This window comes from Chelon labrosus (genome assembly GCF_963514085.1).
Source record: "Chelon labrosus genome assembly, chromosome: 17".
NCBI classification, from domain to species: domain Eukaryota; kingdom Metazoa; phylum Chordata; class Actinopteri; order Mugiliformes; family Mugilidae; genus Chelon; species Chelon labrosus.
Window position 1 is genome coordinate 4,647,595 of NC_140350.1, and position 26,473 is coordinate 4,674,067.

General features: G+C 44.1%; 3 protein-coding genes across 3 annotated transcripts; all 3 read right to left on the minus strand.

Moving 5' to 3' along the window:
* Window positions 1-340: 340 nt before the first annotated feature.
* On the minus strand, window positions 341-2,493 carry LOC311502132 (oligodendrocyte-myelin glycoprotein-like; the record flags this gene model as incomplete). The annotated part of the gene is made up of 2 exons (XM_084564265.1): window positions 341-1,691; window positions 2,486-2,493. 2 exons carry the CDS (start codon window positions 2,491-2,493, stop codon window positions 341-343), a joined length of 1,359 nt encoding a protein of 452 aa, XP_084420391.1.
* Window positions 2,494-4,289: 1,796 nt separating this feature from the next.
* Window positions 4,290-6,949, minus strand: LOC311502068 (uncharacterized protein). Its single transcript, XM_084564180.1, has 3 exons — window positions 6,829-6,949; window positions 6,233-6,328; window positions 4,290-5,293 (listed from the first exon to the last, which is right to left on the minus strand). The coding sequence occupies exon 3, from the start codon at window positions 5,283-5,285 to the stop codon at window positions 4,518-4,520; it is 768 nt and encodes a 255-aa protein (XP_084420306.1). The 5' UTR covers window positions 5,286-5,293; window positions 6,233-6,328; window positions 6,829-6,949; the 3' UTR covers window positions 4,290-4,517.
* A 4,463-nt stretch (window positions 6,950-11,412) lies between these two features.
* Window positions 11,413-23,675, minus strand: ksr1a (kinase suppressor of ras 1a). Its single transcript, XM_084564584.1, has 18 exons — window positions 23,542-23,675; window positions 22,975-23,458; window positions 20,552-20,733; window positions 20,145-20,214; window positions 19,943-20,026; window positions 19,662-19,723; window positions 19,465-19,574; window positions 18,790-18,958; window positions 18,105-18,153; window positions 17,964-18,027; window positions 17,367-17,654; window positions 17,083-17,279; window positions 16,891-16,987; window positions 15,261-15,394; window positions 14,717-14,848; window positions 14,476-14,611; window positions 14,194-14,327; window positions 11,413-13,152 (listed from the first exon to the last, which is right to left on the minus strand). The coding sequence occupies exons 1-18, from the start codon at window positions 23,648-23,650 to the stop codon at window positions 13,146-13,148; spliced, it is 2,508 nt and encodes an 835-aa protein (XP_084420710.1). The 5' UTR covers window positions 23,651-23,675; the 3' UTR covers window positions 11,413-13,145.
* Window positions 23,676-26,473: the final 2,798 nt, after the last annotated feature.

Genomic DNA, 26,473 nt, shown 5'->3' on the forward strand with positions numbered 1-26,473 from the left:
GTTACATAACAAACTGGTACCTGAATGTATAGTGCCATCATGTGCTTAGTTACATTCATTACAACCTTCTCATTCGAAAGCAGTGACATTTGAGGAGAGCTTTGTAAAAAGTGTCATTAGAAAAGTAAAACTTTTTTTTTTCTACATTAAAAAAGTAGCATCTTATCCTACGTAGTGTAGCACAAATAAAGAAATTTGCTCATGCAGCCTTGAAATTTGTGCTGTAACTGGCCTTTTGTGTAGAGGAAAGCTCTTAAACGTAACAGAACTTCAGTAATCTTGTATGTGAGTGTGTGTTTATTTGTTTGTGCTATAAATTCTGGAGTTTTTCATTTGTCTTTCAGAGGATGTGAGGAAGAATGAGAGTCAGTAGCCCCATGTTATGAAGAAAAGGGAGCAAAGAGCCAGCCAGAGGTGGGCTGTTGTTGCCGATGCTTCTAGGCGGGGACTGATTTTGCCTCCTCACGCTCCTGGTGCGAAGAGTGGTGGTCTTCTTTGTTTGGATCGAGGGACTCTCGGTTGTAAAGAATTGGTCTGTGGCTAGCCCCACGCTGTCGTCCCTGTCGGACGTTTCGGTAATGAGACCTGTGTCGGAAAAAGACGGCGTGTCGGTGCCGTGGGGTGAGTCGGTGGGTGAGGAGATGAGATGGGAATCGGGGTGCCACATGTGATCCACGTCAGCTGGGCTCGCAGTCGCAGAAAGGTGATTAATAGTTAGGTGGGGGCCTGTGTTTCTGGATGTCAGCATGGGTCTGGCTGTGAAGGTGTGGTGCTGTGTGTTCGAGGTCTCTCTGGGGGCGTGCAGGGTGGAGCTCACATCTTGGCCACTGGCAGCCAGAGGGGGCAAGTTGTAGGAGGCAAAGTGCCACCCTCCGGTTTTGTTGAACCGCGCCCCTCCGCAGACTGGCTGGGTGTGGCAGGGGCATCCCAAGACGCGCGCAGGGGTCTGCTGAGTCCAGGACATTAAGTAGCTGATGTTTTCATAAAGGTGGCAGGCCCAAGGGTTGTTTCCCAAAGTGATGACTCTAAGGGATGTCACCTTGTCCAACACTCCAGTGGGTAGCGCGGAGAAGCGGTTAGCATGCAGGTGGAAGTGAGTCAGCCTGGTGAGCCGGTCTAGAGAACCCGGCAACACCTTCACGAGCAAATTGTGGGAGAGGTCAATAGTCTCCAGGCGTGCAGGCAAGTTGGTGGGCAAAGTCCAGAAGTGATTGTGGCTCAGGTTGAGTGTGCACAGATTGATCAGCGTGTTGTTGATGAAGATGGCCCTCTCCAGCTTGTTGCTGGAGAGGTCAAGCATCTGCAGATTCCACTGGTAGGCCGTGTCATTCTTGTCCAGCAGCTGGATGTGGTTGGAGGCGGCGTAGAGCTGCCAGAGGGAGCGAGGCAAGTCCTTGGGCAGCTGGCTCAGCCTGTTGTGGGACAAATCAAGGATGCGGAGGTGGGTGTACACCGCGAGCTCACCGTCCAGGTCGTGAAGTCGGTTGTGGGACAGGTTAAGGGAGCGTAGGTTGTGCTGCAGGCCGTCGGGCAGCTGCCTCAGACCCCTCCAGGAGCAGTCTACCTCCCTGTGGCTGTGGGTGCAGGAGCACTCGGAGGGACACACAGCCAGGACACGCAAAACCAGGCACAACACAAGCACGAGTTCCAGAAGGGCCTCATTAGGGAAAGGCTTCAGCAGCACATGCCCGCTGAAAGAGAGACAGGGAGAATATTAGCGGTTGCTGTACACGGCGTCATCTTTAGCGCCAGGAGACACGCTGTGGAAGTGGAAGTGATGCCTGCAGTGTGTTTGGGAAGGGAACACAAACAATTGCTGTCTGTCGGAGAAGCATAGCAACTGTAGAGGGCTGTGCTGAATAAAACTGGTTTCATCATTTCTGTAGCTGTAGCCTCTGCAAAAAAAAAAATCTCTCATACCCACATACACAGAAGCACACACACCTCTCATAATTGCATGCTGTCCATGCACACCCAGGCAGTCTAATGTTCACACCACATTGCCTCCAGGTACACACATTAACGTTACATGCCGAACTGACTCCCCTAATTATGCAGTCATGTTTTTAGAGGTTCTTCGCAGCATCATTTATGTGCACCTTAACTCAGGCGTTCAAATGTGTCCTTTTCAATAACCGATAAACATTTGACCTGCACTGTAAAAGGATATTTCTCGTCTGTTGAAGAATATCATTCATCGCAGAGGAGATGAGAAATCCCCGCAGTCATTCTCCCTGGCATCAGTTTGCGTGTTCAGTCATCAGTGGTTGTCAGTGAAGTCAGTCCCATGCTCTCGGAGGAGGAGAACTAGCTCAATAGCAGCCTTTTATTAATGACTCCACAGAGAGCATCAGCTGGTCCAAAGGCAGGCAAAGACACAGCCAGCAGCTCTGCACTGTTGAAACTGCAGCATGTTGTGAGCCAGGGTGTGGCAGAACGTGTGTGTGCAAAAATAAAAGAGTCTTTAAATGTGTCCATAACTCACCTTCTCATCTTATCATTCCAGTCACTTTTCTCTGCTCCTTTTTTGCTGCTGTCCAGCCCCTCTTCACTCTCCTCTCCTGCTTTCAAGCCCGGGACCAGCTGGTGCTCTGCTGAAGAGGATTTTTTTTTTAAAAGATTTTTTTCTCCTAGTTCAATCATACAATTTGACCCCTTGCTCACTTGTCCAGGTCAGGTTTTTTTTAGGCTGCCCTCACTGCCTCGTGGTGCGGTCCTTTTATCCCCTTTGAAAAGCCACGAGTTTACTATTGCCGCTTATGGATCTTTTGGGTTGGCTCGATCAGGCACTGCAGGCTCTGGATTTACTGTGTGCAGTGGAAGTGAGTGGGGAGGGGAGGAGTGTGGGTGGATGGAGGGGGAAGTATTAGGAGCAGGGTGTAAGGAGAAGTGGAGCGCATAATGGAAGGGTCCCTGCATAAAAAAGGATTCTACAAAGGCAACTCCTCAGCCCCTTTTAAAGCTGGCAGCTTTCCGGATTTACCTCTGCATTTAAAGTGACAGCCATTGTTGTGTTTAGATTAACCGGCTGATTTCCTTCCTGTTTGTGTTCAAAACAAGATTGACTGTTATCAGTTATCGCCTAAATCTATGTTATCCCCCTCCAAAGTATCCCCTTACAAAGCAATGGTGTGCCGTAATTGCTTGTTATTTTCCCCGTGCAAATTTAGAGGCTGCCACAAAGAGCCTCAAGATTTATTGCAGAGGGCTCTCCTCCACTGCAGCTTCCTACCTGTCATCAGCAATACAGGCAACTCTCCGTTTCGCACTGCATTGCTGTACTTCTACCACACACTAACACTGGCTCATGAGGCACGGTTTGTCAGGCTCTGAGCGTTTACTATGTGACAAATTCAGTGATATCATGGCTGTAGATTATTTCTGATTCATGCAACCGCAGCGTCTGAGAGTCAGATATTTTAAAAATCTCTGATCATGTACATTAGTAGTAGTATTTTGCAATGCCCTTGTCACTTCCTCATCCCTCTTTCTTTTCTGCTTTCTTTTCTTGCTTGCCCATACTTCCAGTAGCTACGTGCACTGATATTGAAACCCATGTCTCCTGTCACTGCCCCCTCCAACAAGCTGAAAAGTTAAAACCCTTGCCTCCACCGTCAGTCACTGTACAACAGGCTGGGCTGTCAGTTTGAGCTCTGTCACCAAATAGCAGCAGAGGGAAAAATCGCCCTAATCCTCCACATTCACTTCGAATACACCATAGCTGCAGCTCGTCTCTTTACTACCAGACCTTACAAAAAAAAAAGAAAAGTTTCCATCCCATTTCTTTTGCATTCAAAGCCTTGTGTGCCAAAGGTGAATATTCAGAACCGAAAAGAAACTTGTTAAATGAAGAGCTCACATCCATCATGACGTCTCGAGCAAAGAAGATGAGCAAATATCGTCCCATGACAACGGAAGCGACCCTTTATTGGCTTTTTTGAAAAGGTTTTCTCTGTGTGTGTGGCTTTGTCAGCCCTGGCTGAGGTGAAAGAGAGCCTTCTTTCTGACTTCTGTGCCTGGAAGAGACACATTCCCTGCTTGCTAATCGAGCAGAGCCCTTTTTCCCTCTTTCTCTCTCACACACAAACATTCACACATGTAGCTAAATAGGGAATGGCTGTTAGACAAATGAAACCTATCTATCTATCTATCTATCTATCTATCTATCTATCTATCTATCTATCTATCTATCTGTCTGTCTAAGTATTCAATTCATGATGGAGTTTCAGTTCTTGTTTTATTTAAAAAAAAACATGGCAAATTCACTTAAGTTTACAAAAGTGCATTATAATATGATTTTATTCTTATTCAATCACAAATATCAGAGCAATACATTATCAAGCCATTGTGAAACACTCAATATGCAGGTTGACAGATTTAGAAACACACACACTGTTCTATTTAACGGAAAGCAAAAGCTGCTGAAAGAAATCCTTTATTTAGAGTTAAAGGGTTGTAAAGCTGCAGGGAGGTGAAGGTAGTTGCTGAGGGAATTTAATGGCTTCACAGTTATAAATCTACTGCCCATCCTTTGGTTCCTCTTTGCCGTCAGAGGATGCTGCTGCTGCTGCGGCATTGCTGGGCTCTGAGCTGGCGGCCTCTTCTTGAGGATTTGGAGAGGGTGAACTCTCAGCGGCTGCAGGTGCGGCGGAAGCTTCCTCACTGACGGCGCCGTCTCCCTCCTCCTTCTCCCCTGCCGTTTGTCCATCCTCCTTCGCCTTCCCTCCTTCTTCCTTGGCGGCACCATTGCTCATCTCCTCCTGTGTTTGAGTGATGTCCGTCATCAACACCGTGGTCTCTCTGGCTTCTGACTTGTTTTTGTCCTCGTTGTCATTTCCCATCCAGTACTCTCTGTTGCTGACCATGTCGCTGTTGCTGCTCAGTGCCTTGAGGCGTCTGCTCAGACTGCACACCTTGCACGCCAGCAGCAACGTGGACATCAGGAGAATGACGCAGCCTATGATCAGCCCACCTGCCACCAGGAAACATTTATCCACATTGATACCCCACAAGGTGGTGGTGGTGGTGGGGGCATCGGTGGGGGCGGTGGTGGCAGCAGCGGCGGTGGTGATGCCTTTGCTGCTGGTAATGGTGGTGGTGTCACTCGATATACTGGAAGATGGAGTGTCACTTTGACTTGGTTTAGCTGTTGAAAGTGTTATGGATGTGCTGACTGGAAAACTCTGTGTGGATGAATCAGTAGGATTTGCCCTGGTACACGCTGGGATCAGCAGTAATGCAACCAGGAATTCCGCGCAGCACACCAAGGAAAGGAGGCCATTCATATTGAGATCTGAAACACATTGAATGACATAGTGAGCTTTGAAATAAACATTTCAAAGAACAATTGGACAAGTACCTGTAATTCACCTGTAATTGTAGTTACAAGTGAATTCAGGATTTTTACAGTACTCCTAAATAAGTAAGTGCAAGTGCAACACCCCTTGTGGCATTTGTTCTGATTCGACCGCTTCTGTTTTACTGCAGATCATATGCACTTCTAATTAAATTACTGATGTGATTCTGTCATAGTTTCTTTTTTTTTCCATCTAAAAAGGTCTGCGGAAAACAAAAATAACCTCACAACGACTTGTTAATGCATCACAGTGAGCGTTAAGTGGTTCATGAAAATGCAGATTCATCTGTAAGCAGGCACGCCCGGAGGTGCGTCCGTGCTGGATGAGGGTCCGACGCAAGCCTCTAAATCGAACTGCATAACGAACGGCGGGTTTTCTGGCAATCAAAACCAAAAGACGAGAATCGAGGCACACGCGGTTTGATGGAAGGCTAATGTCAGCTTGTTTGTTTGCTTCTTGCCCTTAAAAGGCTGTGGCTAACAGACCAGGACGAAGTGAACTTTGACAAAAAATTTTACGCGGAACTCAAGCAAGTTCATTAAATTACATCCTCATATCTGTGGACTTACAGTGTCCACTTTCATGTTTCTTGCATTGTTTGAGGATATGATTATACAGAAATACTGATGTTAAACAGATATCAAACTATTAAACAGTTGACTGCATTTTGGTTATAAAGGGCAATCTTCAAAACTGCCAAATTTAAGCAAAAGGGACAGGCAAAAATATCCTGTTTTTATCATTAGTAGTTAAGACTAAGAACATTTCAAGGATGTAAAATGTGAAGTTATTATGTGAAGAGATTGCACCATCTAAATATTCAAATACACCACATATATCAAAAAAGAGGTTGCAGGATACAATCTGTGACTTACATTGTTGGTGGTCTTGATATAGCTCCAAGAAGACGAGGATTTATGTATAAATAAACACAACACGCAATGTGATGCCAGTGAGGAGGTATGAACGACCTGTAAAGACACCAATCCACATTAATGGCAGATTCATCTTGCTTGTCGTGTTTTTACTTCTCCATTTGGACTATATTAAGAGAAGGAAGTGGTTTTGGGTGTTCGTGTTCTGTTCACTGCTGCTGTCGGTCACGCAGACATCTGTGGGGGCACACTATTAAAAGTAGCAGCCACAGCGAGTGGAAACTCACCAGCGTCAACCTAGCCCTAACTGTTAATTCACCTGCATTTGCACAAAAGTGAGATTGGCATCCAAAATCTCACAGTGTCCTCAAATCAGCACATAATATGCAAAAAAATACCGCAGTCAGTCCACTTTCCAATTGCACTGTTTTGCAAACTTTTAATTTATTCTATTTTAGTATTTCTTGTAAACATCATAAGCGCTGCTGCATGCCACAGATACGGTGATGCTTGACGCTTGGCAATTCAGTTGCTGCATAGTCAATGACCCGCGGCATATATTTTTATGTAATGCAATAATTAGCACGCATACATACATCATCTTCGGTGTCAGCTAGATATTTGTGTCCAAGCCACAAGCTCTCATAAAGCGCTGCAATTTTAGACTCTGTTTCATGTTAAGGCCAGTGGACCCTTCATACCACAGGTAGAGGAAACTGCTGCACTGCAACACGTGCTGATGTGCATGAGAAGTTGTGTTCAACATCTGTTTACCGAATAAAATAAAAATAAATAATGTCAAAATAAATTTGCATTGATTGAACGTTGTTTTTTTTTTTTTATAAAGTTCCCCTTTTACTTCCCTCTGTAACTGTAAGCTATGTTTCCGGTGTGACTTTATTTGTGCCGTTCGCGCCTGCACCTGCACTTCACGCATACAAGAGGGAGATGCTTGATTTGGCAGGTTGTTGCAGATGATCGACGCGGCGGCGACATGATGGAGGAGCTGGCTCTGAGAGCATCTGTTTCGCAGGTACGCGAGTAAAGACCCTGGAGTCTGGAGTGTATGACTCCCTGCTGCTCAACCTGCTGTGCCGAAGACAATTTCATCATCATGACCATGAAAACAACAGCAACGGATAGAAAGACTGATAATAAACACGACATAAACATCTGTGCTCTCGGGGTGAAAATGTCCATTCTGGGGGTTTTTCCCCACGGAAATCTGGGCTAAGAATAATGGAAAGCAAGGTGACATGTTTTAAAAAAAATGTTGCTCTATGTGTAACGTAATAAATTACAGTATCACCCTAAATGCAACAAGTTGCTGTTGTAATAATCGCTGTGATTCCTCTTAAATGCAGCTGAGGGTGAAGAGTAAAGCATTTCTATAATGCACTCAAAATGGAGCCATTTACAGTGTTAAAAAGGAGAAAGGCATCATTAAGTTTGTGAGGAAGTGAGAAGAACAGCAACAGAATGACTTCATCTCAAAAGCCCCACGCCATCCCCTGAGTGACGGAAAGTCCCATTTGCCAGTAATAACCCACTCAGTAATATGCGTGCTTGGAGGTACATGTGTGCGGACGCCCCCCGCCCCTTTTCTTTTAGTTCGTTCCCTACCTTCACCTCTATAAACAGCTGACTCGCCGGCTGTGTTTGTGGACAGCTTCATTAAGGACAATCCCAAGGCCATCAATTGATGGCTGACAGTTGCAGCAGTGGGCTCAGCAAATGTCAAAATGGCCTCCAGAAATCTCTCTCTCTCTCTCTCTCTCTCTCTCTCTCCCCCTCTCCTCCAAGCACAACAAAACTGCAGTGATGCAGGTGTGATGGAGTTTCTGACTTTTCATATCACCTTTGCGGCTGTGATTTGATCAAAGGCATTGATTGTGCGCGTGACGCGGTTGAATCCTGAAAGTCTGAAATGTGGCAAATAAGAAAATCGAACAAACGACTAATTGTCATTCTGTGACTGGCCTCACAGTAATGGAAACGGTTTCTCCCTCACCAAGCGCGGGTCACGTGATCCAGTACCAGTTGGAGTCAAAGAGCTTTTAGATGCGGCCGAGGATACAAGGACCTCTCTTTTCCACTGGACTGATACCAGTATGCAGAAATCAATCCATCATTCTTTTCAGTCAAAGCCACACTTCAGATGCAACCTTACCGATAACAGGGCTCAAGGACTGAATGCGAGCCGTATTTCTCACTTTAGTGACAGCTCCCAAGGCCTCATATCATGAACTTACAAAGGATTCATCACTGAAAGGCTGCATAAAAATAAAGGTCAAAAGACAGGGTTTGGTAAAGCACTACCCATCCATAATGTTCTGCCACAGTATGTGGAATAATAACATGTCCATGCAATAGATTACTATATGGGGATTGATTGGTTTTAAATCAGATAATGTGTTTCCAGTATCTTTTTACATGTCCCACAATTTAGTTTTCAGATCTAGAGGATTGTAGCACACATTCATATAAGCTGAATAAGCACTATAAGCTCTAGTTCATAGAAAGATCACACTATTGCCATCATACACAAATGAAAAAAAGCTTTAGTCTGTTGCAGTAGAGACAGACTGGGGTATTGGGATAATGTCTAACTGCTTGGCCATCAGTTCACCCCAGATCTGACTAGACTCAGTGTAAAATGTGCACAGCTGTAATAAAAAGCAGCACTGTTCTCAGTACAAATTCACAGTGCAAGGACAGATGGTGCACACGATCACTTTCCGTTGAGTCTTTATGCCACCTAGAGGCAAAATGGGATTTTGATTGTCGGACAGCTGCTACGAGCTTATACCTTTAACATCCTATACTGAAATGAGCTTGAATGTTCATTACCGACAATGGACATGGCAAGTGGAAGAGAAAATGTAATAAAACTGCAATTAATCTGCTCTTCTCCAAGTGGACAGCAGCCCAGTCAGATTGAAATTAGGTGACACCTCTTTATCCTGGAAATCTCCTTGGTTGCTTTGGCCGTACCTTTCTGATCACTGTGCTGTTGAATGATGAAATATCGTCCGACTCGTCAGACTCGATGCATCTGGCTGAATGTGAGCACACAGAATGCTCCTGTATGCCCTCTGCATTCATCTGGCCGCTTCTGTCAGCAGTAAAGTCATCAATAAATTCCATTAGCAACTAGCCATGAAAAAAGCCATAACTGAGGCACCACCATGTCTGACGGATGCAGGGGGGATTTGGGTCATGAGCTGCTCCTTTTTGCCTTGCACACATTCCTTTTATTCCTTGCTAGAGGTTGACTTTTGTGTAATAAAAATGCATTACTTTCTTTCATATTTATTAGAACTGTAATATGGCCTTTCCACATGTGTTTCTTCTATTGGTCAGAGATCATCCTTGAAGTTTTTCCTGCACCATTTTTAGTCACCTAACAGACTTTTGCTCTCCAGTCATGCTGTTTTCCTATTTTTCTGTATTTTTTAGACTTACTATTATCTTCTGCAACTGTGTGGTCCCCATATTTAAGGCTAGACTAGCAGCATTCAGTTAGCTATTTAATATTATTATTAACCATCATTATCTGCTTCACTTACCACGTCTTTCTTCCTTTCTTTTCTCTTCTTCTAATTTGAGATTATGTTTTTATTCTCTGTTAGGTGACTTTAGGTGCCATAAAAATAAAATGCATTATTATTATTGTTATTTTAACAAATTTTTAATTTGTATCGGTGGCTTTTGTCTAATTGAAAGAATCATGCACCCGACATGTTACTTAGCAGATTTCCACTGGCCAAGTTTTAAGTTTGTCAGCCCTTGTGGGCCCCCTGCTGGCCTGGGGTCCCAAGCACTTGCCTATTTCGCCTGCTGACAATCCGTGCCTCTGACTGTTTACTCAAAACACGGACAACTCCACCCATATCTAAACCTGAATTCAAAATTTCAGAACAGCAGACACCTGCACAGTAAAATATTTGGCAGTGTCCAATCACTTTGGAACTCCTGCAGTTTGGGAAATACATGCTAAACTGCTAAATCTGTCACACCGTTCTTTAAATATTGACATAAACCAACTCAAATTTAAGCTTCATTACTTAATGTAGTAATCATTGCTTCATTTTACACAGAAGAAGTTAAAGAGCAGACAAAGTGACACTGTTTACATACTAGCTTTATGATGGCTTGATCCTTGAAGCCAAGGATCTTGAAGAAAAACTGATCAAAGTTATAGAAGATAATTTTATATAATTTTTCAAGCTGCGTTCAAGCTCACATTCTTTTTATACTGTCTTGAATTATTTGTTTCAGTTCTCCAACTGTATGGTCACTTCATTACTCTTAATATTCTCCTCTACATACACTGACCAGGCATAACATTATGACCACCTTTTTAATATTGTGTAGGTCTCCCTTGTGCCTCAAATACAGTTATGACTCATCAGAGAATGGACATGGGCCTTCTGAGGGTGTCCTGTGGTGTCTGGCAACAGGATGTTGTTAGTGGGGGCCTTTGGGTCCTATTGGATGAGGGGAGGGGCCTCTGTGGATCATCCCACAGATACACAGATACAACCATTTATATCTTTCTTGACTCCAATTTGTTTGCCTTGTTACATTCTGCAAGTGCACAGTCACGCTTTTACTCTTAATATTGAGTACTAGCTGCTTCAAACAGTTCTTTAAATATTGACACAACTCAAATTAAGCGGCAGACATTTTCCATGACATACATTCAAACTTGTCCCAGCAAGATGACTGCATCATTCTTTTTTAAGTGTCCCAGTAACCCAGGACACTGAAGCAGAACTCACAAAAGCCGGACAGATACAGCTGATGGTTTCTAGGCAAAACCGCTGTTCAAAAACCACCAAGACTGACACAAAACTGCCCGAAATATAATATACATTTGAATATCTGGATAGAAGCAGTGCACATTCAGTAAGCTCACACACACAGTGTCCTGGGAAGATAAAATGTACATTGGTTTTAATTCAAATTAGCATTAAAAAGTAATTAGACCAAAACTTTATATAATTCTTAAGTTTAAGCTCATATTAATCTTTTATATGGACTTGAATTACATGTTTTAGTTGTTTTTCTTGTCCACCAGCAGAGCATACTTGAACTGCAATACCAAAAACTCAAATGTGGTATCTCATTATGACAAATACCACTGCATCGGTTTCTTCAGGTGCACTTAAACAACAGTACCCACTCTGCTGCTACATGACAAGCCTCATTTTATTGTCTTCCATGGATGAAAACAGAAACTGCGTGTACAGAATGGTCGTCACATGCAATACAAAAATATGAATTTTTACAGTAACATAAAAAACATGTATTGGCCCGTTCTAAAAAAAAAAATGTACAGCCTTTATACAGTATTTTATACATGAAAAAAATATAAATATATATATGTACACATCTGTAATAGCCATAGCAGTACCTATTCAAAAAAGTCGTAACGCGTTTTTTTTTTTTTTTTTTTTTTTTTTTACATAGAAAATGTTTGTACAAATATTAGAAGAATCGTGTTCATTTGCTGTACATTAAATAATGTATGTACATTACATACCATTGGATTTGCAACACAACATTTACTGCGGTCTTTCACAAGGAAAAAAAAAACAAAAAAAACACAACCCTACATGTTCCAACACCCAGTCGCGCCCACACGATACACATTAACACCAGCACGCCAACTGAAGCCAGCAATCACAAACGGTATACACAAGCGCGCACAAGAGGTACTGTTTAAGGAAGATAGAGGACACTTTTGCGCCATGTTCCTGATTTATCTTTTTTTTTTTCTTTTTTTTTTGCGCACTCCTTGAAACCGTATGAAAGACTCCTATTCTTATAAGGTGCACTTTACACTTCAACGGATGGACGTTGTCACTATTAAAAAGTCTTTAATCATAAATAGCCAGTAGTATTTTATCCACGTGTAACTTTTCCCCTTTTTTTTCTTTTCGCTCAGGCTGCAGTTCTGTAACTCTTAACTAGTGCCCTGTATTCAAATGCATCCCACAAACAGTGAATTTACCAGATTATACTCCAAAACGACAACATACAATAAGCATACCACACTGTTGAAGCCTCTGAGACTCTCCTGAAGAGAAAAAATAATGAATAAACCACTGCAAATATGACTATTTAAAACCAAACTAACTCACAACAAAAGAAAAAGTATATGTTTTTTTAGTTTTTCCTGTAGACAAAGTGCATATTGCGTCTAGACGTGGGCTGGCGAACATCTCAGCACATGCCGTCGCACAAGCCTTTAAAAAAAAAAAAAAAGAAAAACTGTAGGAAAGGAGCGGCAGAGAGGCAGTTGGTTTGAGAACATCACTCAAGCCCGGTCGAATGCGTGTCAAACCCTCAGGGAGAACACAGATAAATGAAGTGGTCCATTTGGTGGCAGGGTCCGTTTAACGTCCAGCAGTGTGTTCGTGTGTGTATGTGTGTGTTTCAGAGAGGAAAAAGAGCCGTGTGGTCAGGAGGCCCCCGTCGAGAACAATCACATCACAGCAGCACAGAGAAGGTGAGCGGGGGCCGCGGACAGGGCGGCCGTCGGCGGGCGCACACCGCAGCACACCAGTCAGTCTCAGCACAGACACCACAAGCCAGCTACTCATAAGCCTCAGAGTCCCAAATGACAATATAGAACAAAAGGAAGGCAAAGAGATATTAGACGAATGGGGGGGGAAAGCGTGGAGGGGCGACGGCAGCCGTCCCCCTGCCACGCCTCAGTCCACCAATCTTCTCCTTCGGAACATGGAAACTGTTAGACACGGAAGATCAGACTGTGGATTAGTGGAAGCAGTGCCCGTTTCAGGCAGAGGCAATGCTTTGATCAATCCTGTAAGAGTTAAGGATTCAGGAGCATGCAAGGCAGACCCAGGCTTTGTTTTGCATTGCTTATGTTTCAGAGCGGCCGCTACAACCTAGATTAGAAAAAGAGAAAAAAAAAAAGAAAAGAGAGAAAAGAGCAAAGGAAAACACAAACGTTAGACGGTTAGTGAAAGTGCATCGGGCTTGCGCCGGAGAAAGCAAGATATCACAGCGCACGTAGATTATTGTATTAAAAACAGGTCTGGATGTATGAGTTCAGTCAAGGAGGAAATTGTTTTACGATTCATGAGATCATTTTATGGCCAAGCAGACATCTTAAGTAATGTGTATTGTTTTCTTCTTAAAGGTTTTTGCTATCAGACTGGCAAATGCAATAAAAATGTGTGTAAAAAAAAACAAAAAGCAACACAAAAACAGGCAAATCATAGACACAAAGCAGGAAAAAGAGGGGAACACGGTGTGGAAATAAAGCTGCAACGGAGGAAATAAACAGAAGATGGGTGTGTGGCTGCGTGAAAGTGGAAAAGCTCCTCGGCAGAAATGTGCCGCATGATAAAGAATATTATTTTACGCATTCGGCTGGATTTAAAATTTGGATAGTTACTCTCAGCTTAAGATGATACATCACAAAATGGTCCGGATTCACACTGGGAGACAGGAAATAAAGCGGCTAAACAAATTTGATGTAAAATATATATCTGTGACAGCCTTGTTCCAGGAACTGGAAAGTCCCATAGCAACAAGCGACCCAATCACACTGTGATGAATGCTGCTATAATCTGTTGCTCGTTACTGAACTGTATGAGGCTGCCCCAATTACTCCGGTCAAATCTGCATCATTTCGGTCATTTTCCGTGTTGTGTGATTAGCACTTTACGAGTCGCATTTACATCACATTTTGTCTGAGAACGGTATTCCTCTGAGCAGTGGCAAAGTGCATTTCATACCCAACAGATATCCAACCACAAATCCTATTTATGAGAAGAAAAGAGCTCTGTTGCCTAACACGATCATCACTGACAGGCCATTGTACCACAAGGAACCAAAAGACACACACAACTACAAATACGCTCTTGTTTTTGGATTCACATGTCCGGGGTCTTCACTTCCTCCTCCCGTTCTGGGATACCTACTCTGCAGACTTCCAGAAGTGTCCTGGGTGGGACAGCCTGCGGTTGAGCTTGGGCAGCTTCTCCAGCATGTCGGCCAGCTGGGTGAAGGTCGGCCTCTCTCTCAAGTCGTACGCCCAGCAGGCGGAGAGGATCTCCTGAGAGAGGGAACCATTTTGGATGAATGCACCTCGCAGAGCACTGCGATTAACTGAACTTCTCTGCATTATTACACAATCTGCCACTCTTATACAAGTATAGTTTTTTTTTTTTTTTTTTAACTGACACACTTGTGCTTCAACTTACAGTGACCTCCTTGCCCAGGCTGATCTCCGCCAGGACCTTCTTTATGCCCTCTCCGCTCCCCACCTGCCAGATGGTAGCTTCCACAGGCTGGTTGGTGATTGGCCAGTCCCTAGCTTGAAGCTCATACCAAATTGTGCTTAAAAGGGAGCAAAGCAGCATTAGGATTATTCTGTCAAGTGGTGAACTCTAATGGCGTGACAGAGCAGCAGGTCTCTCAGCTAAGTGTGTGTGCAGAACTCACCCAAAGGCGTACACATCTGCCGCGGTGGAAAAGGGGAGGCGGTCCTCGTTGTTACCTGGGCTCATCTTACGCACAATCTCTGGTGCGAGATAACAAATCCAGCCATGTGGAAGTTTGAGTTTATTCTCACGCCTGGAAAAAAGAAAATATACATATAAGGGCACAGTTTTCAGTAACAAATCAAATGGAGTGGAAAGATGCATTAACTAGAGTGGAAAATTCATTAACTAAATGTAGTCCATTTGAAACTCCTGTGTCCAAAACAGCTTCACGAAGGCGTACACAAAGGAAGTACAAAATAAGCAAGCTGTGTGTTCAAAGAGCACTTCAAAAACAAGGAAGTGTGAAGGAAAATTCCTCAGACTTTTTACATCGGGAGCAAAAAAATACAGGCTGACAGGGGAGATAGATGCCTGCAGGACTACCGCTGTGGACCTCAGCAATTATTACAAATCACCGGACCTCCCCTGGTAATGGCAGTGTGGTGTGAACAGCACTTCAGCTGAGGTTGTGTTTTTAAGGCCTCCTGAGTGTTGTTTCTCACCTCCCCTCCTGAACGACTCCAGAGATCCCAAACAGCCCGAAGTCTGTGATCACGACTTTATTGGTATCATGAAAAACGTTCTTTGACTTCAAGTCTTTGTGGACGATGCCTTTGGCGTGTAGATAGCCCATTCCCTGCGTCGGAAGAGAAGCGGTTGTTCATATTCACATTTTTCAACATGTAAAGTGCACGCTGTGTGTCTTGCAGAAGGGTTTGCTCATTTGCACTGTGGTTTCATGCAGCTCTAGCACATCCTCATAAAGAACTGTGGTGGTATTATCATTTCGAGATGCTAGCTGCTTAAGGCACAAATAGCAAAATAAAACTCAGAAATAGAAACTGCTATCTTTGGCTGCACGTTTTCTGTTTCTTATGCAGAAAATGTGTCCTGGCGTGACGCTTCAAGACTGGAAAAGCTAGTTTGTAGAGATGAAATGTGGATCATTTTACGCCGTAATTTCACATCATGCTTTGGTAGTGTGACAGTACTTGAACTGATCACAAAAAAACATATCACCTGAAGAGTAAACAACATCACCATAAGTGTTGTCTGTCTGTGGAATTACTAAATAAAAGTAGATGATCTGTGATTCTAGTTCAGCGTAGTCAGACTAGGATTTCATCACGCAACTGGATAGTCTTACAAACAATCAGAGCCATTGTGCTGTAAACAAATTCAACTCCACGGTGCTCAGCTGACGTGTATGACGACATCGTCATTACTCTTCTATCGCCACATAAAGCCCAAACTATTTCACTGGCCAGACACGTCTTTATGAGGGAATAATCAGTTCTCAATAAAGAGACTCCAACTGTCTGCCACAAACATTTTGTGGGTGAGGGAAGTCAGGCTGGCTACCAGGCTGGGGTAAATCTGTTGTACACTGTATGTAAAAAAAAAAAAAAACCCTTATCAGAATGTGGTTAATTAGCTATGTGTTTGTTTTTGTGACCCTGGACTCAATAGTGGCCAAGTCCTTTATTTATTTGTCTTCACAGTGACATTACACCGATCAGGCATAACATTATGACCACCTTCCTAATATTGTGTAGGCCTCCCAGTTGTGACTCATCAGTGAATGGTCGTGGGCCTTCTGAGGGTGTCCTGTGGTGTCTGGCAACAGAATGTTGTTGTTGCTATGGGTCCTATAGGTTGAGGGGAGGGACCCACAGATACTTGATCAGTTTGGGATCTAGTGAATTTGGAGGCCAGGTCAACACCTTGTGCTGTTCTTCATGTTTTCTGAGTTGTTCCTAAAGCGTTTTCCTGCTGGGGATCAAGGAGTGTCATTGCTATGGGGTGGGGATGCCTGGTCTAGTCTGGTCTAGGTGGGTGCTACATGTCTAAGTAACATCCACATGAATGCCAGGTCCAAAAGTTTCCCAGCAGAACACTGAATTGTCACAATATGGTCACTGTTATTTACTTGTCCTGGTCATAATGTTGTGGCTGATTGGTGTTCTGCGCATGTGGATGCTTCTAGGGTTTAATTTATAACTTGAACTTTGTGCACAGCTCAAAATAGTCAGGGCAGCCATACATATATAAACTGTACACACTGCTCTTCAGATATACAACAGTGGCTTGAACAGGGGCAATTTTATAATATGAAAGACTTTAAAAAACTACCTTTACAATCTCCTGAGCGATTTGTCTCGTCTTGTTGATGTCCAAAGTGTTTTTAGTGTCCCGAACTACTGAATACAGTGTCCTCCCTTTACAAAAACTGTAGGTAAGGGAGAAGAAGAAAAAAAGATTAAATTGAAGAAAAGTATTTGGGTTAAAATGATGTTAAGGTGTGTTTGATATTTGTGCTCTCACCTGGTTATGATAGCTAGGTGGGGCGGAGCCATGCAGGCCCCCATGAAGAGGACCACGTTCTCGTGCCTGGTCTGCCTGTAGTTCATCACCTCCTTTTTAAAGAGCTTCAGGTGGTCCTGGTTGTTCCCGTCAATCTCAAGAAGTCGGATTGCTACCTCGCCGTGCCACCGACCCTTATGCACTTTACCCCAGCGACCCTGGGTTCAAATCAGAAACAAACTCAGTGAAGGTGGCTTTTCAGATCGTGATACGTGAACTGTTAACGTCTTGCTCAGACTCCTCACCTTTCCGATGAGTTCTCCAAGGTCCAGCTGCTCGAAAGGTATGTCCCACTCTTGCAGGTACACACTCGTTTGACTGGCCTTGCGGGAGATGGGGCCCTTCCACTGGTTCCCCCGAGAGCTGGGCAGATCGTCCAGCTCGTCGCACTCGCCGTCCGAGCCCACGTTCATCCTGATGTCCTCCCTGTAGTCCTCGTCTTCCCCATCGTCCTCATTCTCCTCGTGGTCTTCCTCATTCTCGTCCTCCGCTTCGGGGTCTTCGTCTTCGTCATCGATTTCCTCCTCCCCTTCCTGCAACAATGCGGTGATAGTTAATTTACTGTGCATGAAATTAGAAAAAAAACTAAAAACATTTTATATACTATTTAAGACGTCCATAACCATTTGTAAAACATGAGCCAGAATTGAATTAATAACATCAAACCATTCCAGCCAAAACTGGTTCTCATAAATGGGTGGAAAAGCTATTGATTGCAGTCTATAAATTCATTTAATGTCTTTGGAAATCCCTACTTCAGTCTCCTAAAACTGAACAAAATATGATGCAACATAGTTTTCAGACACACAAATCTACAATCTACATTGCATATATAACATTACCTCTTCATCTTCATCCTCCACCAGCTCAGAGTGTATGTCGTCCGCCGACTGCTCAATCTCACTGCTGCAATTCAGAAAATTTCCATCAGAGGCGTGGAATTCCAACTTCCAACTTAAATATTGTCATATAAAACACCTTACACTGTGTCTTGGAGGACATCAGAGTGCAGATTTGCAGGACTGGAAACGTCTGTGAAGAAAAAAATAACACGGTTTAAGGAGGAATGAGAAGGAGCGTGCCCCTCTTTCCAAGTGTGACCACATGCGGAACGCGACTGCTCATGCAACTCCCCACTACCACCAGCAGATGGCGTCAAAACAATGTTAAAATGTCCATGTGCAATCCTAGTGCTGGCACACCGTGACAGAACACTCAGTGCTACGTGGAGATGCCCAAAAGCAAACATGCAATGGTGAGGGAAAGCTGGAGGGGATCTAAGGTTTAAAGAGTGAGATGATGGGATACCGACAATTTAGTTTGGGACATTCAACTCACCGGGGAAGATAAACTGCTGTCTGTGCTGAAAGTAACAGGCAGCTTTTGTAAAAAAAAAAAAAAAAAAAGGCAAGGGAAAGAGAGATAAGCACAGCGTGAAGAGAGACTCTTGGATTATAAGAACTTGTTAAAAGCAAAGTCCAGTGTTAATATCATATATGGACAGAGACGGGGTGAGAAGTGTGTGTGAGAGCTTTTATTAAACAACTGGAAAAAGAGATTTAGGGTAAATCTGTTTTAAGAAGAGAAATCAAGAGTTTGCATGCGCATTTCAGTATGTACAGTAGTTTGTGTCTGTCCGCCATCCTGTCCCCCTGTAGCCAAGCTCACCTGGGAAGTTAAAGCGGCTGTCTCGGTGGCCTTTGGGCGAAGGGTTGGGCGGCGGGGTGGCGCTGGGGGGGTTGCTCTGCTGGAAGGGTGCCGGGGAGGAAGGCGTGGATGATGTGGTGGAGGATGGATTGCTGCTAGAGTCCAGCTGGTTCAGCACCGGGGGATGATCCTGAGGACGTAAACAACGTTAGTTAGGCTTGATGTATAACAGGCATGCTCAAGTGCAGTTAAGATTACCGCTAAAACCTCTAAAGCTGACTTTTATTTTAAATTGTTCCAGCTGGGTGAGGTTTCAGGACCAATACTATCTGCATCATGGCAGAAAGATAACACTGCATATGACGGCATTAAATCAAGACGGCATCGCTTGTCTTTACAATTATCTTTAGCTGGTAGGACGCGGAAGAAGAATGGGATTTCTTAAAATCAAAAGCACAATGCTAACCTAACAGATGTCGGAGAGGCATTAAACCAGGGGACAAAATCTTTTCTCTTGAAAATTCTCATCTCATGCTCATCTATGTGACAGGAGCTAGTCAGGATTATAACAACTATAGTCTTAGTTTTCAAAAATGCCAGTGAAAAGGTTGCGGTGTGGCACACGTATAGACAACTGATTAACTATTCCATACATATATTTAAAGTAGTATGCAATATGTATTTCTTTTTTTTCACCTTTTTCGTAATGGCCTTTGGTAGTGTGCCGAACTGCGGTGCTTCTGCCGGCCGGTCCACGGGGTTGTTTATATCCGAAGGAACTGACTCGGTCCTCCGAATTTTGGCGACTACAGGGAAAATTGGTAACGCATGCATGAATGCAAAAAAATCTACTGTGCCTGCAAGCTGCACACTTAGAGTGAAACCAGACTTACTTGGCAGGAAGGAGATTCTGCAGGATGGAGCTTCCTTTGTGCATTTGTTGTGGCACTTTAATCTGCATAGAGAGTAGGCAGCGAATGAGACCATTGTAGAGGGTATAGTTATTGAGCATAAGGCACTAGAACACTCCTCAGGCCCAAATCAAGATTTAGCTGAGGTGTTAGGTTCCCCACATCTCAAATCACATGCACCCCCATATCAGTGGCACCATTTGTTTTCCCACACAACAATTGACTGGTTTGCTTGTCCTGACGGTGGAGGGCACTCAACTCACCGACAGTGCTTGCACTTAACCCCAAACATCATGTTCTTCTGGCACACTTGACACGTCTGGGACAACCAGGACTTGGTTGAAAACCTACACAAACAGCTTCTGTTAGACCTACATCATGAAACGACTGTAGAGTTGTTTTTATTACTATTATCATAAGGTTGGCTTAGCCGAGAACATATTGAGTTTAAAACAAAGGGTGTACCTGTGTGTGACTGCTAGGCCTATGTCCCTCCTCACTGCTTGTGGAGAATTGCGATGCACTGCTACGTTATCTTTAGAAAGAGACAGGAGGACGGGGGGAAAAGGAAGGGGACAGTCTGGTTATCTTCAGAAAGACGTATCTACATTAACCTGGTGAAGCAGTTGCAAAATTTTGACCTAATAAATGCCTTTGGCAAATTTAAAATCTTGGACACAATCAAGCTTGCACGGGAACGCAAATCAAATAAAATAGTAATTTTCCAGAACCCAATATACTTTTTAAGTCCAGAAATAGTCTAGAAACCCCTGTCTTTTTTTATCACCTACTCCATAAAATGTGCAATTATGTACATTTACCATACGAGCTGAATCAAATATATACATGACCTATACATGTAAAAGACTTACTCTTAATTATTGTGTGCTCCTCCATCAGGGTAGGCGTTCCAGGGAGGGTGTAAGGTGCTGTGGTGGCAGCCGGGGTGACTCCAGGTGTCCGCGCAGACATGACGGGGTAGCGAGAAGGCGAGTCCTCACATCCATTCCCATTGACTTGCATATTCAGGAACAGCTTATTCTTTTTCGTGCACCTTGAAGAGAAACACAAAGGGTGAAGGACTAGCATGGATCCCGGAGCAGGTTTACCGTACTCTATGGGGCAGCTTATGCAAGAGAGTGAGAGATTGAGAGAGCGAGAGAGCGAGAGAGAGAGAGAGAGAGAGAGAGAGGCACGTTGGAGCACCTTAATAGCATTGGCACAGGACGGCCAGGGTGACATCCTTAACACCACAAGGACCAAAGCGCCGCGCAGTGCCAGTTCCCGGCGTTCATGCGCACATGCACACACACACGTGAGAAGTAAATGGAAATTTAAAAAAAAAAACTTTAGTTCTGCCAGGCCTGTGACCTCTTTTCAGATTGTTTTTGTGACATACTACATATACAAAGCCAGGATAAACTAGCAGGCTCATCTGGGGGAGCGTTAGACGCATTGGATCCATGTCAGCCGCCGGATTCACCCCTGCCTTTGAGAGAGAGAGCGCGAGAGAGCGAGAGAGAGAGCGAGAGAGAGAGAGCGAGAGAGCGAGAGACCGAGAGACCGAGAGACTGTGTGCGTCTTGTCACCTCTGAGCATTAGACCTAGGAAATACTTCCTGTTTTGACATGACTCATAATCTCTGGGAATCTGTGCGGGGATTAGCTCCACTCATACAGTGGGAGCAAGGGGGCAACAGGCAGGATGTGAAAGGATGTGAGAGAGGGAGAGAAAATGGGAGTGTATGTGTGCGGAGCTAGTGGAAGACTGAAGTAGGATGCAGACATTGGGCTGTTTGCGTGACATGAAGGAAGTCATCATAGCAAAAAGTGTTCTTTGAACTGATGATAGGATGAAAACTTGTAACTTGATTATTTGCCAGTTTTGCCATTAAGTTGACTGGTCAGACATGGTTATGGCTCATGCATCCTTCCACGTCCTCCTAATGCATCCTTGATGAAAACGTTTGGGGGGGGCGGGGGGGGCACATCTGGGCGTTTGGATTGTACTTGGTGAGACGTGTACTTTAAATTGGGCAGCAGCTGATAATGTTTCACATGCCCACAAGAACAAGAGTACAGACAAGAACGCATATTGATTAACGCCTTTATTTCTCATGTGGGACGTGCGAGCTCCTTTACCATTACTGGTGCCCACTAACGTCTCACATGCTCACGCCCCACCTACCGCCGACTCACCGGGCTCCTTCCCAGTCCCATACTCCAGTCAAGCTGGTTGCTGATTTTAAAAGGGATTCTAATTTGTTGGTCAAGGAGGCTGTGATTGAACGGAATCTGTTTCTGCTCACTTGTGGTCACGTGTTGTCCTTCTGTGTTCTGTAGCTGCTCATTCCTTTAAGCCTTGCTCGTCTGTTAACACTGAGATACTTGTTAAACTACATGGAGACGGGCCCAGGTTTAGTTAATGTTTAGTTAGATTCCCTCACCTTCACATTAGAGATGGGATTTTTGGCTCTTTGAAGGGAGCCAGATAATGTGAATACATTCCTTTCCAAGAGCCGTTCAACACACTGGCTCATCTTGATATTTCTTTATTTGTAAGACTCTACCCTGAAGTTATTTCACACTCGAATAAGCACTGTGATAGAGTAAGATTTGGATCTGAATCAGTCAAACTTAGATCATTCAAACTTAGATAGAACTATCTATATCTAAATCGTTCGTTTTAAAGAGCTGGCCAATAGATTCGGTTCGTTCGCAAACGTCTCAACTCTACTTTACACACATTGTCAGATACCAGTTGCAAGCTCCGCTAGGAGTAAGGGTGCTGACTGCTGCTGTTTTGTGTATGTAGATTGTATGTAGTTTATTTTGTTGAATAGAAGAATTCCGTGCTTTGTTATGATGTTGTTTTATCTCTTTCATTTATTTAGCTGAACCCACTCTAACCCTTATTTCCTTTTGTTTTCTTTGTTAATTTACTGAGCAATAAATAACTTAAACTAAAAGAAAAACATCCTGTTTTATGTTGCTTCCTTTTACTCTAGCTGAGCCGGGTCATAACAAAATTAAGTGCAGCGTTGCTGGCTGACTGTAACACGTAACATATGTTTCTAAGAGTGATTCGTATTCACTTACGTTTAGTAAAAAATAGAAAAATAGCAGTAGATTCTAAATGAGCATTCTGCTGCAAGGAAAGGCAAAGAAATTCCAACTAAGAGATCCTGCAGCAACTCTCACACTCTTCCCGTTTAGATTTCCATTTATTTCTAATCTGACCTACTGATGAAAAGCTGTGGACAAGGTGATTTCTATAGCAGTACGTTGGCACCTACTTGTTGGTGGGAGGGTCCTCGATGCGGTTGCCCAGCTGGGACTCGTGGCTTTTGCTGCGCGTCAGGGTGATATTGGGAAGCAGATGCAGCACCTTGCGGGACGGTGGTGGAGGGGTACAAGGAGGCTTGACTTTGTGTCGCCTCTTTGAGGGGGGAGTTATGGGCGGGGTGGAGGTGTGCCCGTGGAGCCGGGCCGCGCGAGCGAAGGACATGGGGAATGGATCTGTGAGAGGGCTGTCGTTGTGTGACGACAGCGCGTCCGGCGTGGGTGCTGCCGACATCGATCCCGAGCGAGGGTGAGGGAAGGTGGCGCTCGGAGTGGATGGGGTGGACTGGATGGTGGACGGGCGGGCTAGAGGCGAGGGGCTGTGAGGGCGGAGCGGAGTCCCCAGGTTGCTTAGCTGGTCTGCTGTCAGTAGAGAGCCGCTGTCCCTCCTGGTGGGCTCAGACATCCAGGGACTACTGTCTTCCCTCAGCTCACCTCCTATAAGACGGAACCAACCATGTTAGTAAAACACCCATGGACTAAACACTGTGATGGATTTGATCATGGAGGATGGCAAATACCTGATTCAGTGGCACTCTTCAGACAGGAGAGGGCAGCACTGAGTCTGGCACATTCTTCTGAACTGGACCCTAGTCTTCTCATGGTGTCTCTCACCTGAGCACCTGTCATCTGCAGCAAGGCATCCAGGGACAACTTGGCCTCTACTGCCTGAGGAGGAGTAAAAAACAAAAGCAGCATACACAATTAGACGCAATGAACCAATAAGAAAATTATATGACGGAAGAAAGCAACGATGCATACACTGATCAGGCATAACGTCATGACCACTGACATAACATTAAGCATCTTGTGACAATCCAATGTTCTGCTGGGAAACTTTTGGACCTGGCATTACTGTGGATGTTACTTAGACATGTAGCACCCACCTAGACCAGACCAGACCAGGCACCCCCACCCCATAGCAATGACACTCCTTGATGGCAGCAGCCATCCCCCGCAGGATGCAGCCTGACACAGGCACACACACAAAAACGCTTTAGGAACAACTACAAAAACAAAATCCCAAAGGCCCCCACTAACAACATTCTGTTGCCAGACACCACAGGACACCCTCAGAAGGCCCATGTCCATTCTCTGATGAGTCACAACTGTTTTGGAGGAACAAGGGAGACCGACACAATATTAGGATGGTGGTCCTAATGTTATGCCTGATCTGTGTATATCATAACAACAATGAAAAAAGTCTTCTGACACTTAAAAGGACTGAGAGTGTTAGAGTACTAAGCAGGTCATTTAACATTTAACAAAATCAGGGTTAATCCTGCTTGTTTGGGAAATTCCAAATACCACTTTATCTACTTATCTGTTTAGATTACTACAGGAATTGTTAAAACAACAACAATGAAAATTCTTTTGACAGGACTTGGCCCTAAAATCTGCTCCTCGCCCGCATCAGTCGCATCTAACGGAAGCCCGAGACCAAGCACGAACACAACCAAAACCATCCAGATCAAGCTTGAACAAGGATTTTTTTTATAGAAGTGAAGAGAGACTGTGTAGCACCAGTAAGTTAGAAATTGATAAATAAGAGTGCATAGTTTATGTAAAAGTAGCATAGTAGCTTTTTACCCAACAGAGAAAGAAACATACACATTTACATTGACTCTGATGTCCCCACTCATAGAGAGACAGGGTCCAGTGGTAACCAAATAAGACCCAAAAATACCAAAAACGCGTGCGCGTGTAAATGCATGAAGTTTCTGAAACGACTAACATCTACAGCCGCAAACATCTGATTGAATGACGAACAAAGAGAATGAATACAACGTTACTAAGAGCACAACAGGGTGATGGATGAGGTTTTTGAACTAGCAAACAGTAAAGCTGCAGAAACGGTGACATCTTCGTTTATAACAGAAACCCTGATGACTTGCAGGAGAATCATCTGCCGCTTTCATTTGTGGTAAATTAGTCTTCTAACACTACGCTTGAATGCTTGATCGTTGCAGGAGTAAAGTGCATCAGATCTGTAGATTTGAATCTAAATTGATTGACCTCTATTTAGGTAAATGAAGGAGTGCATCTTTATCAAGGCTAATTTTTTATACATGGAAGGAGAGCTACCACGGACCGATGTTTAAAAAAACACTACTGGCTGATAGTCGATGCCGTTAGCAATGACTTCTTTATTTTTTTTGTTGTTGATTGTTTATCATGTGCCAAGAAACAAGTGTTCATCACTGACCCTTTCAGTGTCTTTTAGGCCTTCATCTCACCGTCTGTAAATGGGCCCAAATTCCATCATACACATTTAGAAAACAACCTTTAATCAAACTTTTCTTTCACTTGACAAAGTAAATTGTGATTGATAAACTAAGGCTATAGTCCTCTGTACAGCAGCGCTGGGTCGATTCCAGCCTGTGCCATTTACCTTATGTCACCCCCTCTCTGTCACTCCTCCCTGTCTCTCTCCACTATCAAAATAAAGGCAGGAAAGTTACAAAGAAAAGTAATAGTCATTACAAAACTGTAAATAACATTGACCATCTTGTGACAATCCAATGTTCTGCTGGGAAACTTTTGGACCTGGCATTCATTGGTGTAGATGTTACTTAGACATGTAGCACCCACCTAGACCAGACCAGGCACCCCCACCCCACAGCAATGACTGATGGCAGCAGCCATCCCCAGCAGGATGCAGCCTGACACAGACACACACACAAAAATGCTTTAGGAACAACTAAAAAAACATGAAGAACAGCACAAGGTGTTGACCTGGCCTCCAAATTCACTAGATCCCAAACTGATCAAGTATCTGTGGGATGATCCACAGAGGCCCCTCCCCTCAACCGACAGGACCCAAAGGGCCCCACTAACAACATTCTGTTGACAGACACCCCAGGACACCCTCAGAAGGCCCATTCAGGTCCATTCTCTGATGAGTCACAACTGTTTTGGAGGCACAAGGGAGACCTACACAATACCAGGAAGGTGGTCATAATGTTATGACTGATCAGTGTATGTAAGGATGATCAAATTAGTACATTCCTATATGTTGGCCTCTAATGGTAAACGTTTCCATGTATTAGACGGTATACTAAGGAGGATAGACCATGGAGTTAAAAACAAGCCTAAACAGAAAGTGAGGCCGTGCAGGTTGTGCCCTTTACACCTGAAGTATATAATGTTTATTCAACAGCAGCGCAAGCAGCAATTTATGGCCCGCAAAAGGAAACCGGACCTAGTTCAGTGAGTTTAGGATGTTGTGTTTTTTGACATGGGAAGTGCGCAATCACTTATCAGTCAGGTTAAACCCTCAGTCCGAGAGGGCAAACACTGATCACGAAAGTAGGCCAACCTCCCACACTCATGTGTACACTATAAGCACGAGCGCACACACACACAAGTGCGAGTGACTGATGTGATACTCAGAAGTGGCTGTGGGTTACAGTTTGGGCACTGTAAATACTGGTTGGTTGCTGTTTTTCTTTT

Coding starts and splice junctions, on each gene's coding strand:
- LOC311502068 (XM_084564180.1), bottom strand. CDS start 5,285: ATGAATGGCCTCCTTTCCTTGGTGTGCTGCGCGGAATTCCTGGTTGCA.
- ksr1a (XM_084564584.1), bottom strand. CDS start 23,650: ATGACAGGTGCTCAGGTGAGAGACACCATGAGAAGACTAGGGTCCAGT. Junction 20,734..22,974: donor GAGGACCCTCCCACCAACAA/GTAGGTGCCAAC, acceptor TTTCTCTTCAAG/GTGCACGAAAAAGAATAAGC. Junction 17,655..17,963: donor TGGAGGATGAAGATGAAGAG/GTAATGTTATAT, acceptor GCATTGTTGCAG/GAAGGGGAGGAGGAAATCGA.